A 19,021-nucleotide genomic window follows, 5' to 3' on the forward strand; every position below is an offset into this window, starting at 1 on the left:
TTCGATCAGCATGGTACGGTGGAAAATAAAAGAGGATATACTCTAACTAATTGTGATAAAGTGTGTAACAAAAAGGAATTTAGGGGCATGCGGATTGTTAATCTTCAGGATATGTCCTTACTAGCTAAATGATGATGGAGGATGTTAAATTCTGAACATCAATTGTGGGCTTCAGTTGTTATGCAGAGATATTATTTAAAAAAAAATCGAAGTCTTTTAAATTGGCCAATTCTGATAGAATTTTACTTTTCTTGGTGGGGTTTATCAGATTGGTACAATGTTTAAAGCTGGTGTGCAATGGGAGGTTTACAATAATAAAAGGGGTGAAATTTTGAAAAGACATTTAGGTTGGTGCCTGTCTCTTGCGAGATAAAGAGGTGATTGTGTGTGAGGTGTGGCCTGAGAGGAGAAATTGGCAACTTAAATAGACAACAATATTACCGAAGAATCTTTTATTGGAGAAACAATAGATTATTAACTTTTGTAACTACTCATTGCAGTCAGAGTGAAAAGGGTGAAAATAGAGCTAGATGGAGATTTGATAACAACGACATCTTCACTATGAAGAGCTCTATAGGTTCTTAAATCATGGGGGTATTATTTCTAAAAGCTTTCCAAACATTTAGAAGTTGAAGATTTCCTTGAAAGTTGGAGCTTTTCTATGGTTAGTTTGTAATAACAAGATGTTGATCAGAGATAACTTGATTAAGAAAGGGTGGACTAAATGCTCTACTTGTGTTTCCTATAGGAGAGATGAGTCGGTGGGCCACTTGTTCTTGCGTTGTAACTATGGAGGAAACCTATTGAGGCAAATGAAAAAACTTTGGGGAATTCGAAGCACTACAAAGCATACGTAAGATTTATTTTGAATAGACAATTTGCAACTGGGTAAAAAAAAGAAAAGGTGGTGGTTTATTTGGTTGAATACAATGATGTGGGCTTTTTGGTTGAAAAAGGATAATAGAATCTTTAATTACTCTGCCAAATCCTGCTAAACTTTATCTCATAAGGTGGCCTCCTTATTTCTCTGCTAGGTAGAAATTCAAGGGGAGAAAGCGGCGAAACAAGCTCGCCCACTAACACAAGGCTACATGATCAATGTGGTGTATCTAGAGGAAGACTAAAGGTGATGCTGAGGGACTGGCTGGGCATGCTTGTAGAATTATCTTTCAATCCATATATGTTCTTCCTATATGATGTTTTGAGATATTCTATAATATTTTGGATTTATAGTTGTGATAATCTATCAGTTTAATGTTAGTTATTGGTATAGGATTTTCAATAGCTTATTTGGATATGTAGAATGTGCGGTTATCTTAGTTATGGTCTACTATGGTTGTTATAGTTAGAGAAACTTTTTAAGATCAAAAATTGTGACAGGTTTTGTGGTTTTTTTTGTGGGGAACCTTGGTAGAAGGTTGTGTCACTAATTAAGTTTTAGTAAAATAAAAAATGCAATCGATTTGTAAAACAGAAGTCTACAAAATCATAGTTTTATTTAGGCTATAGTAGAAAAAGTTGTTGGATAAACAAACTTCTATGCCAATGGAAATGAATCTAGACGGCAAATTGGCATGCACGTCAAGGGTTGAGCTCTTGGAAGCGTAATTCCCAACCCCTCTGTCATGTCTACCGGACTATTGACCTTCCAATCAAAGCATTGTATCATTGCTGCAAGAGTAGGCTGGATGACAAGTAGTGCCAATGAAGCACCTGGGCAGCTCCTCCTACCACCCCCAAATGGAAGCATGTGGAAATGTTGTCCTCTTATATCTGTTGCTTGTTGCTCTCCTTCTATGAATCTTTCTGGATAAAATCTTAGTGGGTCTTTCCAGTAATTTGGATCTCTATTAATGGCCCATACATTGATGAACAATCTGGTGTTTGCAGGGATATCATATCCGCCAACGGTGCAGTCCTCCGTTGACATCCGAGGGATTAATGGGCCAGAAGGATGGAGCCGTAGTGTCTCCTTCACAATAGCTTGTAGGTATGGAAGGTTGGGAATGTCTGACTCATCAACCAGCCTACTTTTTCCAACAACTGAATCGATTTCTGCTACTGCTTTATGCAACACACTTGGATGAGTGAGCAACTCGCCTAATGCCCAATCGATTGTTATTCCAGAAGTATCGGAGCCACCAACGAACATATCCTGAGAAATAAAGCAGATAGTATCCTAAGTCAATAAATTATATTCTCCACTTCAAATAGAGCTCAAATGTAAATAGTGAGGAATATTTGATGGGAGGATTCTATCTTTTTTCTTTTTCTTTTTTCTTTTTTGCATGAAGAGAGATCTAATAGTTAATATATATAATAAAAATACTGAAAAACTTAGTACTATAACTGATTAAATAGGTGATTACTAATTTCTAGATTATAATTTCAGTTTAAAATTAATTAGTATTTTGTTGTATGTATGTCCTAAAAATTTCATATTTACCTTTTTCTTTATTTTTTTTACAATTATACTATTTAGCAATTTATCAAACGAATGAGATATATATCCTTGAGAGTTAATTTATATTATATATATATATATATATATATATCAGAATAGGAGAATTTATGTCTATCTAAACTTAACCTAATAAAAGTTTAATTAAATTCTATCTTCTTTTAATTATTTACTTTTATTAATTTATGATTCATTTAAAATAAAATTTAAAAATAGATAGAAATAGAGAATTAAATTTAATTTAAATTCTCTCACCCAGAGTGATAAAGAATCAAAATTAAATTGATTTTTATTTCTAATATTAAGTGTTATGTACTATAGGCAGGGTCTAATCATATCTACCGCATAACCTAAAAGAGAAATTTAAAGGGAGACAAGAAAGTACAAGTGAATAACACGAGAGTTTGGTGCATATAATTTTTTGCAGGATTAATATGCCCTTTTTTACATAATGCGGTATTGGAATGGAAAAGCATTACCTAGTATAGAAATGGGCTATCATAGCAATTAGATTAGGAGTATAAATTTAAGAGGTTAAAGTATTTAGCTAGAATATAAAATATAAAAATTGAATTCATATGGTAGGAATGAGTTCATAGGTCCTTTGAAATCATGGACTTACTCTAACAACGAGTTATCAGAGTGTTGGGTGAATTAATAAAACAATTATTGATAAATATAAAGGAGGAGAAGCAAAATATGTACCAGAATAAAAGCTTTGATGTTGTCCATTGTTAACCTCATCTCTGCCTCTTTGTCTTCGTATATATCAAGTAAGATGTCCAATAAATCCTTCACTCTCTCCCCCTCTCCACCAACCAACCCCATCACCTTCTTCGTTCTCCTCTCCTCCTCCCTCTTCTTCAATATCCTCTCCATCAGCTCATCAAAGCTCTTCCGTGCCACTTCAAACCTCTTCTTGAACCCTTGCAAATCCAACTTCTCGAATACTGGGATGTAGTCCCCCAAGTTAAACCTCCCCGCCAGCTCCGCCACCTCTTTCACGACATTCCTCACAACCTCAGCATCGTTATCGCTCCCTGAGCACCTAATGTTCATCGCCATCGTCGAGACAATGTTGTTCGCATGCTTCATGATCTCCTCACCGACGTTGAAAGCACTCCCTTGCGCTGCCATGCATGAAATATGCTTCATAAGCCTTCGTAGCTCTTCCCGTCTCACATGCTTGAGCTGTCCAAGAGTGCGGTTGCCGAGGAGATCCGTCATGCAGAGCTTCTTCATGAATCTCCAGTAAGGCCCGTAGGGGGCGAAGGCGAAGGATGATGAATTGAACAAGAGATATTTGACAGCCGCTGACTGCGGGCGATCGGAGAAGATGGCGTCGTAATTTTTTAGGAAGAGTCTAGCGGTGTCGGTGGAGCAAGCGATGACGCAAGGGACGGAGCCAAGGCGGAGGTGGAAAAGGGGGCCATGACGGAGGGAGAGCTTGTAGAGGGCTTGGTGGGGGATTGGAGAGAGGAGGTGAAGATGGCCGAGGACTGGGAGGGAGAAAGGGCTCGGCAGAAGCCGGAGGCCGGTGGGGGATTTGGAGAAGAAGAAGTGACGGATGAGGAAGATGGAGAGGAGGGAGATGAGAGAGAGGGTGATGTAGGAGTTGAGGTACTCTGCTACTACTACTACTTGCATGGCCATAATATTTTGTGTATGGGATTCTATGGATTGCCATGAATTTATAGGCATATCCCTCTAGTCTATTTATTTTTCCCTTTTGAGATATTTTTATGGAATTTGTTCATAATTGCTAGTGAAAATTTTCAAATTTGCCCTTTATGAGAAATTATTATGATATTTTAAATATATAATTACATAATAATCCTAACAGACTATTATTAAATTAATAAATATATATAAATCACTAAAAAAATTTCTCTTTTTTAATTTCAGAATATAAAATAAGATATATTTTATCGTACTATGATATTGAATATAATATTAGATAACTTTTAAATTATTTTTAAAAATTTATCCAAGAGTAAAATAGTCTTTTTAACTCCAAGTTGTGTTTTTAATCTTAGATTTAACTAACTGAACTACATTTTGAAAGAACATACTGTAGTACTTTCGATATTTTGAAGAATAGAGTGATAATTATGATATTTTAGATTTTCTTTTTAATATAATTATGAGGAGAAAAAAAGGGTACGGTCACAAAGTCACGTAACTGCCGCTCTTTTTTTTTTACTTTCCTGGTTAGATAGGATGTCAAGTTGTCAACTAATCAAGACTAATTAAAAAATGAAAATTAAAGACGCCAAAAAAGAAAGACAAACTATCTACAGCATTATAGTATGCTGGTCCAAATTTGCCACTGAGACTATCTATGTAGGTGAAGTACATCTAGAAAATATAGACCGTAATCGCACAAGATATGCTGGCAGATTTCCCATCGTAAAAAAAGTGACCCTCTTTTTCCGTTATTGGAGCAATGCCTTCAACATTTATTTGGCGGCGGGGCATGATGTTTTTGACCAAACTATCTATAAAAAATTAAAAATCATTGAGTGTGAGAGAATTATTTCGAACAAAAAAAAAAAATTTCCTTTTACCTTAGCAATTTTCATAACAGTTTCACCATCCAACTTAGCAAATTATTAATTCACATAGTCTTATACATAAGTATATAAGTTTCGAAATGAATTAGATACGTATAGAAAATTTTTGATAAGCTTAAAATAATCGAAAACTCATTCTAAATTATAGAAATAGATTATGTATTGTAACTCTACTGCAAATTTCATGCCACAGTTTAGAGTGTTGTTTTGTTTACTTGTGAAATAAGGTAAATGCTAGTATAATTATTATAATCTTTTATACTTGCATATGGGAACTTATACTAAATAAACAATTCTAGTCACTATAAAAAATTTGGTCAACAATGGTATTTACTACTCCATAGTCACAACAAAATGCCACTAATATTAAGTTTCACCGGTATTTCTTACCTAGTGTTGGAGTAAGTATTATTTGAATGATATTTTTATAAGTGCCACTAATTTGGACTGAAATATCATTGTATCTAAGTTTTATCGGCATTTATAAATGCCGGAACAAATGACATATGCCCTACATAATTACTGGCATTTCATAATCGTCCGTAAATATTTAAATAAGGGGTAATTTTAAAAATGCCACTAATTTAAATTGAAATAATTATCAGTATTTAGTAAATATTGATAAAACCTTAAAATTTTCTCACCTGTTGTGGCAAGCCGTGGGGGCACCATGTGCCGTTGGCCCGACTAGCTGGCGCGGTGGGCCCCGCCGCCGCCACCATCCTCCCTCCACCGCTCTCTCTCCTTCTAAGCCTCTCTTTCTCTCTCTCTCTCTCTTGCTAATGCCAGCCTATCGTCTCCGTCCTTGGAACCCACCGCTCCCACCTTTATTGAGCGCCGGTGAGCCTTCTTTCTCGTTTCCTTTTCTCTCTCACTCTTTCTTCTATTTCTCTCTCCGATTTGCTAGAACCGACCCGTCGGCGATAGGCCGACCGTTGGCTAGCCAATAGCGGCCGAGCCCCTCCCCGCCGACATGGCTCTACTCCCTCCCTCCCCTCTCTCTCTTTCTTTCTTCTCTTCTTCCTTCTCTTCCTTTCTTCTTCTTTCTTCTTTCTCCTTCTTCCTCGATTTCTCCTCCTATTTTGCAATAGTGCTGGGCTGAGCCCAGCACTAGTTGCAATGCTCTCTTAAATTATTTTATTTTTGTTTATTTATTTATTTATGTCTTTTCTTTCTTAATTAATGAAATAGATTATTTAGACATTAATTATTTTATTAATAATATATGTTCATCAATATGATTGTTATTAATTACAATTAGTATAATTAATGATTAATTCTCTTATAAGCTATTACTTTTAAATATAGATAATACTTATATTTATTTATCTATTTATATTTTTATTAGATTAATAGATAGATTCATAAATTATAATCATTAGATTTATTGAGGTATACTAATACCTTTATGATATACATTTTAAGCAATTCTAATAATTTATTATATACTATTATTTTATAACAAATAAAATACTAGGCTTATTTATTTATTATTTTATAAAGTAATGACTACATAGTCCCTAACTAATCATGATAGAGTGAGAACCACAACTTAGTTATAATTAGGTTTTTTTTATCTATAGTTATATGCTTGTTTATAAGTATATATATATATATATATATATTTGGCCTTTTATTTTATTTTATTTTATAATGTCATTCTTAGACTATTTTATCTGAAAAAGAGCAACCTTTTTTTTCTTAATTCATATCTAACCTTTTATAATAGTATATTCTTAACATTAGATGTTTATTTATAATGTAAATCTAATTAGTTATAAAGATAAGTAGAAATTCTAAAACATAATAAATTATCATATTTCATACGAACGGAATTTTAATTAGATAAACGGCTAATTTCATATAACTTAAATATTTTTAGATTTTGAATCCTTTATTTGAGACCCCATTGACCCTGCTATTAATGAGTTAACATTCTGTTGACGAATGTGAGGGATACATGATTCATGTTTTCTGATTAGATGTGAGTAGTCTTATTCGCTAAACGTCTTTTTTAAATTAGAATTTATTATATAATTATGTATATGCATGTTTTGGCCTCCAACATGATTACATAACCTTATCTATAAATGATTTCAATTGAGCATATTTTATCATGCATTTAATTAGACTAATCTATGATATGAGTATACTGATAATATATAGAAATGATTAGAGATGACTATACTATTATGAGTTTATATTGAGATGATCTCTAGCATTAGTATGCATGTGATAGACTGGTGTGGGTATGCATATATTAGATACATGGTTGGAGACTACTTTTACATTATTTTTCTCTTGGCATCTTTACCATCTAAATTTTTGAGTTGCATGATCTATTATCGTACTGGATAAAATGCATATGATCTGCCATTTAGAAGGAAAACATAAAATCTAATTGATATAATAGTTGATAGAAAAAGTGAGGATACCCGAATGGGCGTGAGAGTTAGGACGTGCTTGGTGGATGATTGATCGCTCGACATAGTTGCGATCCTATGGCATTACGTCTGAGGTCATTAGTTTGTGTGCATAGCAGACATTCGAACACATGTCATTCGCTAGGGCATATGTGGTGAGTTATCCTCACGTAGTTTCTATCAACTAGAAGGATGCCTAGTCTAGATGAATGTTGATACCCTTAGCGGATGGTAGGGTATAATTATGATTGAGATATCCTTTGCAAATAATATAGTATGCTCTAAGCCTTCGGGCATACTGATGAGATCGGTACCGAGTGTTGACTGTGCACAGTGGTCTAGTATGATGAGGATATTCAGAGATGACATTGATGAATGAGATGTTAAGAAATATATATGATTTCATTATCATTTGATATACTTGATTATCGTGTTGTCAATATATATGATTTCATTATCATTTGATATACTTGATTATCGTGTTGTCAATATGCATCATATGTGTTGTATTTGATATCATAGTATGGCCATGGTCGGCATGCATCATATGTGCATATTTGAGAGAGAGTTATGATAATGGTATGACATGAAGATTTATTTATACATTGTCGAGAATTATATATTTTGACCAGTTATGACGTAATATCTACCTTTCTTTTATTTAGTATTGAGGATATATTCATATACTCATTCATGACATAATTCTTCTATGTAATTTATATTATCCGGTATATGATTTACTCTTTGTTTTGCATCACTAATTCGGAGTAAGGTCCATTTACTGAGCCTTTTGCTTACGACTCTTTTTTTTTCTAACCCTTTCAGATATATGGTATATGATAGTGACTTAAGATATCCTAAGAAGATATTTAGAATAATAATGAGGTGAGCTATATGTGTGAGACGGTAGAGATGATAGTTTATATAGAAATTGAGTCGTATCGTTATTTATTATATTTGTACTTTATTATATTAGACGATAATTTATATAATATAAATCGAAATATAGTGTATTTATGTGGTAGTTGTTTTAGTTATATCTTGATGGTTTGTTGTGGCTTGTGTGAGCCTAACCAGATTAGACCTCCCAGGTCGAAATATAGTGTATTCATGTATTAGTTGATTTAGTTATATCTTGATGATTTATCGTTGCTTGTGTGGGCTCTACTAAATTAGACCTACCAGATTATGTAGCTGTGTAGTATGATTGTTATGGATTTAAATATGAATATATTAGTAGATTTTATTTGATGATGTTATAATTTCCTTTGTAATTGAGTATGTGAGCTCAAGGCTTATTTGTGCATGGCGGCCTTGCCCGTCCTATCGTGTGCACCGCGCGCACCATGTGGGCGCGTGAGCGTGCACGTGTCGGTACCAGACAAGGACGTTACAGTTGGGTTGTGTTTGGTTTGAGGCTAAACTCCGAACTTTAGCTAGCCTCACTTTTTAGTCCTAAATTAGGTATCTTAAACTAGGCTAAGATAATATAGTGCCTTCAATCCTAAATCTCTTAGATTGTGTTTGGTTTGAAACTAAGCTACAAACTTGATTAGCTAGCCTCATTTTTTAGTCCTAATTTAGGTACCTTGAACTAGGCAAAGATTATGTAGTGTTTAGTTTTGAACTAGACTAAGAATTTACTTATTATTTGTGATGTGATTTAGAAAAATTAAGAAAAAAGTTTTGGAGGGAACCTGATAATATGTAAATTTGATAAATGAAAATGCCTTTTTATTTTCGTGATGGTGGTCATTATAACATATGGTGCCTATTATAGTCTTTTGTGGTTTTAAGAGCATATTTCAAAGGATGTGCAGGGTTATAACCTAGTTAATGGTTTCTAAGCTAGCAAGCAACATTCTCTATATAGCATAGTCCTTGCGAGCCTTAGGGTTTGCGAGATTATAACCTTGCTAATGGGTCAAGGCAGCTAGCGACATTGTAGGAATTCTCACACTTTGGGTAGACAACAACTTTTACAAAGTTGAATATAAGAAGATTCCTAACATATTATGTTACGAACTAGATTTGGACCGATTTGGACATAAAAAATTATGATGTTTTATATGGTGGTAGCATCACAAGATAGAGTTCTAATGGCTCTAGTTTCACCTAAATTAGATATCTGGATGAAAAGATATTAATAAAATAGTGGAGTAAGATCAGAGCAGGGTAGAACAGTAATTATCTAACGTTGCAGCGGTTGTCGGAGGGTGGCGGATGACCAAGAGTGGTGGTGGATGGCCACAAGATAAGGTGGCTACTGGTTGAAGAAGGTGGCTAAGGTTTGAAAGATTGGAATGCTTCTACGGCTATGATCTATTCCTAGAAAAATAAATGCGATCTAACGGCTATAGTAAAAGATAAAGATGAGATAAAAATAACTAAACTTAATTCTCATTCCTCCCCTTTCCTTAATCAACAAATGACCACTCCTATTTATAGGAGTAACAATCTTAACAGATCGGATCCACATGCAGATTATGTAATTTATTTGATATTAAAAATAACAAGATAAAGCTAACTAACTCAAGTTGACTCAACTCGATATAACCGAACTGACTTGACTCCCGTGGTTGGATCATTACACACTGTCATACCAAAAAGAACAAATATAATTCCAATAGACAAGTTCTAAAACACGCATGACATCTCATTCTTATAATAATACATGATAAAAAGTTAGATCGCATGTTGCATAATCACATGTTATATATACATTGCTCAATGTATACGAGGGTTAGCTATATGATACATATATTGCTCACTATATATGAGGGTTAGCTTATGATGTATACATTGCTCACTGTATGCAAGGGGTAGTTATATGTTATGATGATCATTGGTATGTTGGCCTAGTATGCCATATATTTTCTGTCAGCTAGATTAGTAAATTGGTCTAGATGTATGATTAATTTACTCATATGATTGACAAAGTATGATTGGGCAAGTAGAATTGTGAAACTGGATACAGAATGTGGTTAACGATGGTCTAGTATGATTGTATCATTCAGAGTTCATTGATGATTAAGAAATTGAGAAGTAAATTAATTATATTAGATTTTAACATACATAAATTAATTATATTAGATTTTAACATATATGATTATCGAGTAGTTGGCATGCATCATATGTAGTTGTACTTGAAATTATTATCACTTGATTATGATTGTTATGCATCATATACTGCAATATTTGGTGATGCTATATTATGATACTATTATGATATATATATATATATATTTGTGATGATATATATTTAGATGCCCATTCATGACAGAATACGTATTATATTTATATATGAGATTTTTATAAATCACACCCTATATTTTGCCTATTTTATGATTCGCACTCCGTATTTGGGGATTTTATAACACGACCCACTCATTTTCCTTATAATGTTCATTTAACACCCTGAGTTAACTTAATCTAACCATAATCAAACTGAATGATACCAGAAAGAGAATATACTATTTTAATCCACTATATAACTTATAACATTCCTAAATTACCCTTGTACTTATCTCTAATTTTATTCATAACATGAACATCCATACTTTTTTCTTTTTCTCAAATTATGGAGAAAATCACCTAAATGCCAAGCCAATCATAGAGCTTCCAAACTAGAAGTCATGGAGATCTTAGAGATCCAGAAACGCCAAGCCAATTTTGTTGCTTGCGACCTCAAAGATGGGGAGGGAGATGAAGAAAATTTGGAGAAAGATGGAGAAAAAAAGAGTTTGAGCTAGAGAGATGAAGAAAAATAGGTAAAGTTGGGGAAAGCTTCTAAGGCTTATACGTAGTAGGAATTTTGGGGGATTCTTGTGGGTTGTGGGTTTTGATATTATAATTTTGTGAGGTAGGGTTTAGTTATAGATAAGATAATTGAGATTTTGTGGGGTTAGAGTTTAGTTTGGAGAAGAAGGATTTTGTAGAGATTTAGGTTATGTCAGAACTTTTAAGGGTATTTTAGTAATTTTTGAACTAGAGTCACATAAACTATATAACGTGGTTAATGTCAGTTAGCTAAAGTAACGTTGGGGTGTTAAATAAACATTATAGAAAAAATGAGGGGTCGTGTTATAAAATCCCCAAAGACGGGGTGCGAATCACAAAATAGGTAAAATGTATGGTGTGATTTGTAAAAATCCCTTTATAAATTATAGAGGATATATTTGCTTATTCATTTATGACATTATGCTTCTTTCTGATTTACATTATCTAATATATAATTTACTCTCTATTTGACTCCCATAATTCGAGGTGATATTTATTCACTGAGCCTTTAATTTACTCTCTTTATTTCTTTTGTAATCTTAGATATGTGGTATCTGATAGTAATTTAAGATATTGTGAAGTATATCTTAGAGTAAAGACGAGGTGAGCTAGGAGTTGGATAATATATGAAAAAAATATCGTACGTGAATTCTTAGGTATGCTATGATACCATATAATAAATACCTTAGGAGATGGGATCTATCACACGCTATCGTTATTAATATATAGAAACTAAAGCGTGAACAAGACAATCACAAACACAAAATTTATATACGTAAAAAATATTCCAAAATGGGAAAAAAATTACGGATGTAAACTCAGATTAAAACCAATCACTAAAACCGTTAGTAATTAACAAGAAGTTCACATATCACCCACCGCTGATCTCCACAACTCAATCTATATCAATCTTGCTCGCTAGACTCGCAATACACTACTTCATATGATAGGTTTTCAAACCTCAATAACCATCGATGTTGATCTTTAGATTTTATTGTTCTAATATAATTAGCAAATTGTGTTTCAAAATATAATTTTTATTTATGTAATGTATCTAAATTTTATGTATGAGCATATGCACAAATTATGACAAGTTATGAAATATTTGAAGTGGAAGATTGATCTTAGAGTCAAAGTATTTGAAACGGGTTTAGAATTGTTATTGAAGTACTTAAATGATATTATAATGGTCAAAATAGTATAAAAGATAATCAAGAGCATAGAAACTACAACTCTGTATTCAACTATCTGTTAGTCATTTGAACAGACCATCGGGCATTTAAACGCATTTTTCCGAGAGCATAAACGCACTATAGGTCTTGCAAGCATTCGAACAGTCTTAGCTGACTTGACTTATATTTGAATTTACTATTATTTATCTTATCTCTAAAAGAATCCATGGAGAATATTTGAAGAAATATCTATCTTGTACTATAGTACACAGTTTTATATGTTAATTTATATAAATAGTTTCATATATCATTTTCTTTGAATAAGACTTCTTATGCTACCATTCTGAAACTTGGTTTCTTCTTTCATAAGAAAATGTACAAGACTATGGTCACTATATCATGAATCTGACGTGGACTGTTGGCTTCTTGACTTCACTAGGTATTAGAGTTTCTTCCTACTATTAAATAGGACAAGGGGAAGGCCCTCGAGTTCTTGTTCGAGTCACTTGGTAAGTTGTCCACTATTTGAAAGTGCAGTACATGAGCACCACTTTCATGAGCTTGTTGAACTTGTTACAGCCAAAACCATTGATTTTATATTCTTTTCTTCTATAACTTCTCTAGTACTTGACGATTGTAATAATGTTTTGCCGGTGTATATTGGTGATGATCGCATTGATGAGGATGCCTTCAAGTATAGTTGAATACAGTCAACTTGCCATATCTTAGTTTTCTGGGCTCATCATATATTTTTGTAAGTATAACTGATGGAGAGGACTGCCTTTTTTTATTGGAATCAGGTTTAGCGTGGCATAGGACAAGTCTTTGGCACTCTTGATTACTAAGTACCCAAAGGACATAAATGCCTCTCCAAAAGCCTACAGAGGTAAGTACTTGTGGTCATTCTCCTCCTTTCTTTTATTTCTTCGGATGCTTCAGGATAATATCAGGGTCTACTTCAGCTTGTGGACCACATAAGGAATAGGCAGCATTTCGGGAGCATTAATAGTATTTAGAGCTAACATCCAATCCCTCTAATTTTGGGAGCACGACTACTTCGAATAGTATGTTGTATTCCTGTTTGACAAGTGACATTTAGGACTCAATATATTATATGCCGCTGAATATAACAAAAATATCAGTGTTGATCAACACCAACATAATTTTAATGGTATATTTTTTAGACTTAATAGTTTGCTTTTCCTTAATGCAACCTACACATGTCTCAAAATCAGTGAAATATATAGTACTTAGTACTCTATCATTCACTAATATCTTAATTTTTTCTATGGAGATGTGTCCTAATCTCCGGTGCTATAACATAGATGAGTTCTCACTAATATTACATCGTTTAGTGTCAGTGTCAATATGCATTGAACTCTAAGTGTCATTATCTTGCAAATTAATACTATAAAGACCATTAGACAAAATACCATTCTCAACATAATTAGATATACTGAATGAGGTGTTTGAAAAATTAAAAGAATATCTCAATGGTGCAAATCTAGAATTTGAAATCAAATTTCATGAAAAATTTGGAACATAAAATGTCCTATTTAATTGTAAAGAAAAACACTGCTTAAAGTCAATAAACATGTTCCTATAGCATTCACAAGTGAGTTCATCTTGTTTCCAGATGTTTTGCTCATTTTCCACTAGCTTTCTTAAGCTTTATATACTCATAGGTGTTAATATTAAGAAAATTTGCATATAACACCCTGTCTTTTAACAAATTATGGTTTACCCCCATATTTTCACTATTTGTAAATTGAGCCCTATGATTTAACGAATATATGCAGAAAACATCGTACCATTATATCATTTAGTTAAACTTAACTAAACCTCTGGGTTAAGTTAACTATACTAAAAAAAATTATGAAACTATCCTCAACCAAGTCATACTAATAGTATTTTAATTATTTTAGAAATAAGAGCAATTTAGTTATTTTAGAAATACAGAATCTCTACTTAACGGAATATTCTCATGATGTTAGTCCAAATCTAACTGAAGATATTGTTTGTACATATTCACTAAATCATTGGGCTTGATTTACAAATAGTGAAAATGTATGGTGTAAGCACAATTACGTTAAAAAGCAGCATGTTATATGCAAAATTTTCTAATATTAATATTAATTATATTAAATTCATAACAAACAAATGAGGTTAGATTACATTTATCCTCAAGCCATTTTTTAAATTTGGCATTTTCTTTTTTCATGTATCCTTTCTTTTTACAGAAGAAACACTTACCTTTTTCTTGATATCAACTTGGGGTGGTGTTTTACCCTTTTCCCTTCTAATTGGCTTGAGTCTTTCCCTTCTTATGGGTTGTAGTTAGTATTGCACTTTCACCTAGCTCTATCACCAACCTCCCTTCTTCTTGAATACATATGGTCATTAACTCATTGATTGGCCATTTTTCCTTATATGTGTTGTACAAGATCTTGAAAGACTTTTCCTGTTGTGAGAGAGTGTTAATGATATAGCGCACTAGAAAGATTTCAAGCATCTCAAGTTCTAACTTCTTGAGTTAAGCTGCAATATCTCTTATCTGCATGATGTGCTCACGCACACCTTTGACATCGGTGAACCTTAGAGAAAAAAACTTCATAATTAGAGTGCTTGCTAAAGCCTTTTCTAAAATGATAACCGGTCATCAATGGCCTTAAGCAAGTTGTGGGCATTTTCATATTAACCCACCGAGCCACAAAAACCAGCAAATATTTTGATCTTAATAAATACCACACTTTAGATGATGATCGCTCCCAACATTTATAAAGCGTCATGTCCGTTGAAGAGCTAGTGGCAATGATTACAGGCGGTTCATTTTTTCTAACTGCATAATCAATGTTCATCCACCCTAGGTGAAGGAGGACTCTCCTTCCATACTTTATAGTTATCCCTTTTAATTTTAGAATATTACAACGGATATCAAATAAAATTTACCGTGAAGTTGCATTTAATATTAGATGCCTATTGATATCATATTTTACCAATGTAAATCATCCTTACAAATGAATCAAATGACATAAAATTGCTTGTGGGCTAAATTTTATTTCAATAAGTGTTACGAACCAGATCTTGACTGATCTGAATGTGTAAAAATTATAAATTTTTAGGTGGTAGTAGCCTCGTGAGTTAGTGTTCTAATGGTTCTAGGTTCTAGTTTCATCTAAATCGCATGTCTTGATTAAAAGATATAAATAAAATAGTGGAGTAATGTCAGAATGGGGTAGAACAGTAAATATTCAATGTTACAATCGTCATCAAAGGGTGGCGAACGACCAAGGGTGGTGGTGAATGACCATATAGTATGTGGCTGCTGGAGGAAGGTGGTGGTTAGGGTTTGGATGCTTGGAAGGGTTCTATGGTTACGATATACTCCTATGAAGATAAAAATGATCTAACGGCTATGATAAAAATGGTAAATATAATAATAAGAAAATAACTAAACTCAATTAGTTCTCAATGTTTGGATGCTTAGATTATTAAACTAAGAAGCCCAACCTCTCTATATATAGAGGTCAGGTACAATGAGTTCTACTCGGACTTAACCCTAAAGGTTATACAACTTGGACTAGGACTTTCCTTAGAGGCTTACATAACTTAATTGAACTTATCTTAGTGGCTTGCATGACTTAATTAAACTTGCCTTAATAGCTTACATGACTTAACTAGACTTACTTTAAAGACTTACATAAGTATAAATTAATTAAAAGATAAATAGGCTCAGTCCATCAAGCCTAATATCCTCACGATTTGATCTGATCTGACCCAATTCACATTAATCAACCATGCTTCTGACCACCTTGTCCTCGGGGTGTCCATGGTGGTTTTCATACCTTCCTTCACTTTTGAACTATATGTCCTTGATCTTCATGTGGGTCTTGTCTACCACATGGAAGAGCCCTACAATGGGTTCTGCTTAAGGTCCCACTTGTTCAAGTCATAGTCTACCCTAGCCGCAAGTGGCTTGGGCCAAATTCTAGCCATGAGTTGTTCGAGCTAAGGCACTAGTGCATACGGTTTAGGCCATGGTTTGGGTATAGGTGTCCCATTGAAGGTATCGCATTTGGCGGCTTGGGTCGGGAGCACTTGGATCGTTGCCGGTGAAAAGCTAGGGTTTTTAGTGCTAGCTTTTGCCACGCCTAGATAAAACAATGTTGGGGCCATTGCTGTGGGCTTTTCCGGCGCGGCAGAGGCTATTGGGAGCATCTATGGGGATGGTAGGGACTCCAACCCGGTTGGAGGAGGAGTGGTTGTGGCGGTTTGGAGCTCCCCTCCATCTCTTTCAAGGGTGAGTTTGTCTCGACATGAGTGGCCGGTTTCGACGTGGCCAATGATTCTAGTTGCGCAAGAGGGTGGTGTCGAGCTTAGATAATTATCGTCAAGGTTTTGACAGCCTTATCGATCCTCTCAGAGCTCTCCATGGCTCTCTTTGATGATTTTCGCAACGAGTCCATGGACACTACCCATGCCTTCGCCCATGCCGATGGCTCTTTGCCGGAGATTGCTGGAGATGGTGGTGGCGCCGAGGAAACACCCACAGGAGCAGAGATGGGTTCTTGGTCCTCCATGATGAGTTCCTGATACCAATTTGATACGTACCGGCTTGACCCGATTTGATTCAGTTTTTGGATAGAAATTTATATAAAATTTTAAAGAGAGTTTTCAGTAGATCTGGTTATTGAATCGATATGAATGTTTGATAGGTTGTAGCCCTGGAAAGGTCTTTCTATTGAATCTAATTTTCTATATATCAGATGGCTAGATTAGAAGATATCTTCAAAAAAGTGGATGAAGCTTAGAGGGTCAGCTCTGACTTTAATGTTACGAACCAGATGTGGACCGATCTAAACGTAAGAAAATTATGAAAATTTAGGTGGTAGCATCGTGAGTTAGGGTTATAATGATGCTAGTTTCACCTAAATCAGAGTTTTGGATGAAAAGATATAAATAAAAATAGTGGAGTAAGATCAAAACGGGGTAGAATAATAAATATTCGACGTTGCGGTGGTCGTCGGAAGGTGACGGATGGCCAATGGTAATGGTGGACGACCGTATAGCAGGGTGGCTATCGGAGAAAAGTGGTGGCTAAGGTTTGGATGCTTGGAAGGGTTCTACGATTACGATCTACTATTATAAAGATAAAGACGATCTAACGACTTCGATAAAAATGATAAATAAGATAATAAGAAAATAACTGAAGTTAATTAATTCTCAATGCTTGGATGCTTGAATTATTAAAATAAGAAACTCAACCCCTATATATATAGAGGTCGGGTATAATGAGTCATACTCGGACTTAGCCTTAAAGGCTTAAACGATTCTAACTAAAACTCGCCTTAAAGGCTTATATGACTTAATTGAACTTGCCTTAGTAACGTATATGACTTAATTGAACTTGTCTTAATGACTTACATGACTTGATTAGACTTGCATTAAGAGCTTGCATAAGCATGAATCTATTAAAAGATAAATAAGCTCAATCTATCATACTCAATGTCCTTCTGATGCGATCCGATCTAACGCAATTCACATCAATAAGATTCATTATCCTTTATAATAGAATTGATCAAACTATCTTAATTCATAATTCTAAGTGCATGGTATGAGTATAATTTGATATTTTCTATCTTTCATTAAAGTTTATGATAAACCTATCAAATCATAACTTAATTCATAATTCCTGTGGTTAAATTAAAAATAATTTGATATACTATCCTAATTAATTATTTATATATATAATAGAAATTCATGTGAGATAAAATTTATTATATTCAAATAATTAATTACAATTAATGTCTTAATTACTTTATGTGATCTTTAAACTATAATATATAATTTTATTTAATTAAAGATGCTGTGGCTATCGTGTAATTGAATAAAATCATATAAATCACTTATTAGACTTTGCTGAAATTTCAAAGTTTTACACGAGAATATATTTATATTGCATATATTATGCATATTACGTAATTTCAGAACTCATCCCAAAATTGCATGTATTAATTTAGAAGATAAATATCAATCAATGCAATATTTAATGAGCATAATCAATCAATTTGCACAATTATAAAAATCTCAAAAATATCATATTCCTTAGCTGCAAATAAATGGTATTGTCGCAAAATGACAGGAAATGACAATTTTCTCAAACTACAGGAGAAAATAACATTTTTGGGACAATAAATGGTATTGTCGCAAAACACATATTTTCATGGAGAAATTATTATTATTACGTATAAATTTGCCGAAAACTAAATGTGCAATTATTTTATAATAACAAATTCGTAAATAAAATTACTTGTATTAGAGTTATATAAATTATAATCATGTGCATATTCAAATCAAAAGTTTTATGAAAAATTAAATTGTGCGAATAAATCAAAGTCAAGTGAGTGGGAAAACAAATTCAGCATGATGTTTTAGAACCCTATCCAAATAGGACTCACTAACATCTGGATGTTAGCACAAGATCAAGAAAGAAAACTTTAAGTGGTGTCCGAAAGACAATTAAGAGTCTTGGAATAGATGTGTAGGAAGTGATTTATTTTTATCAAAGAAGTAAATTTCATAGGAACTTCTACTTGTCTAACCTTTTGAGAA

The 19,021-nt window shown here is 33.6% G+C and overlaps 2 protein-coding genes across 2 annotated transcripts in view; both read right to left on the reverse strand.

The window, feature by feature from the left end:
- The window catches only part of LOC140794520 (cytochrome P450 93A2-like), a 37,826-nt gene that overhangs the window by 9,343 nt on the left and 9,462 nt on the right, over positions 1-19,021 (reverse strand). The window lies entirely within an intron of this gene.
- On the reverse strand, positions 1,478-4,149 carry LOC140794479 (cytochrome P450 93A2-like). Its single transcript, XM_073146527.1, has 2 exons — positions 3,167-4,149; positions 1,478-2,155 (listed from the first exon to the last, which is right to left on the reverse strand). The coding sequence occupies exons 1-2, from the start codon at positions 4,112-4,114 to the stop codon at positions 1,538-1,540; spliced, it is 1,566 nt and encodes a 521-aa protein (XP_073002628.1). The 5' UTR covers positions 4,115-4,149; the 3' UTR covers positions 1,478-1,537.

Source organism: Typha latifolia, chromosome 8, assembly GCF_019914945.1.
Source record: "Typha latifolia isolate L0001 chromosome 8, TyphaL0001v2, whole genome shotgun sequence".
NCBI classification, from domain to species: domain Eukaryota; kingdom Viridiplantae; phylum Streptophyta; class Magnoliopsida; order Poales; family Typhaceae; genus Typha; species Typha latifolia.

Bases quoted from the DNA above. Each gene is read 5' to 3' on its own strand.
- LOC140794479 (XM_073146527.1), bottom strand. From the start codon at position 4,114: ATGGCCATGCAAGTAGTAGTAGTAGCAGAGTACCTCAACTCCTACATC. The intron at 2,156-3,166 runs GTACATATTTTG...TTTATTTCTCAG, and splicing joins ACATCAAAGCTTTTATTCTG to GATATGTTCGTTGGTGGCTC.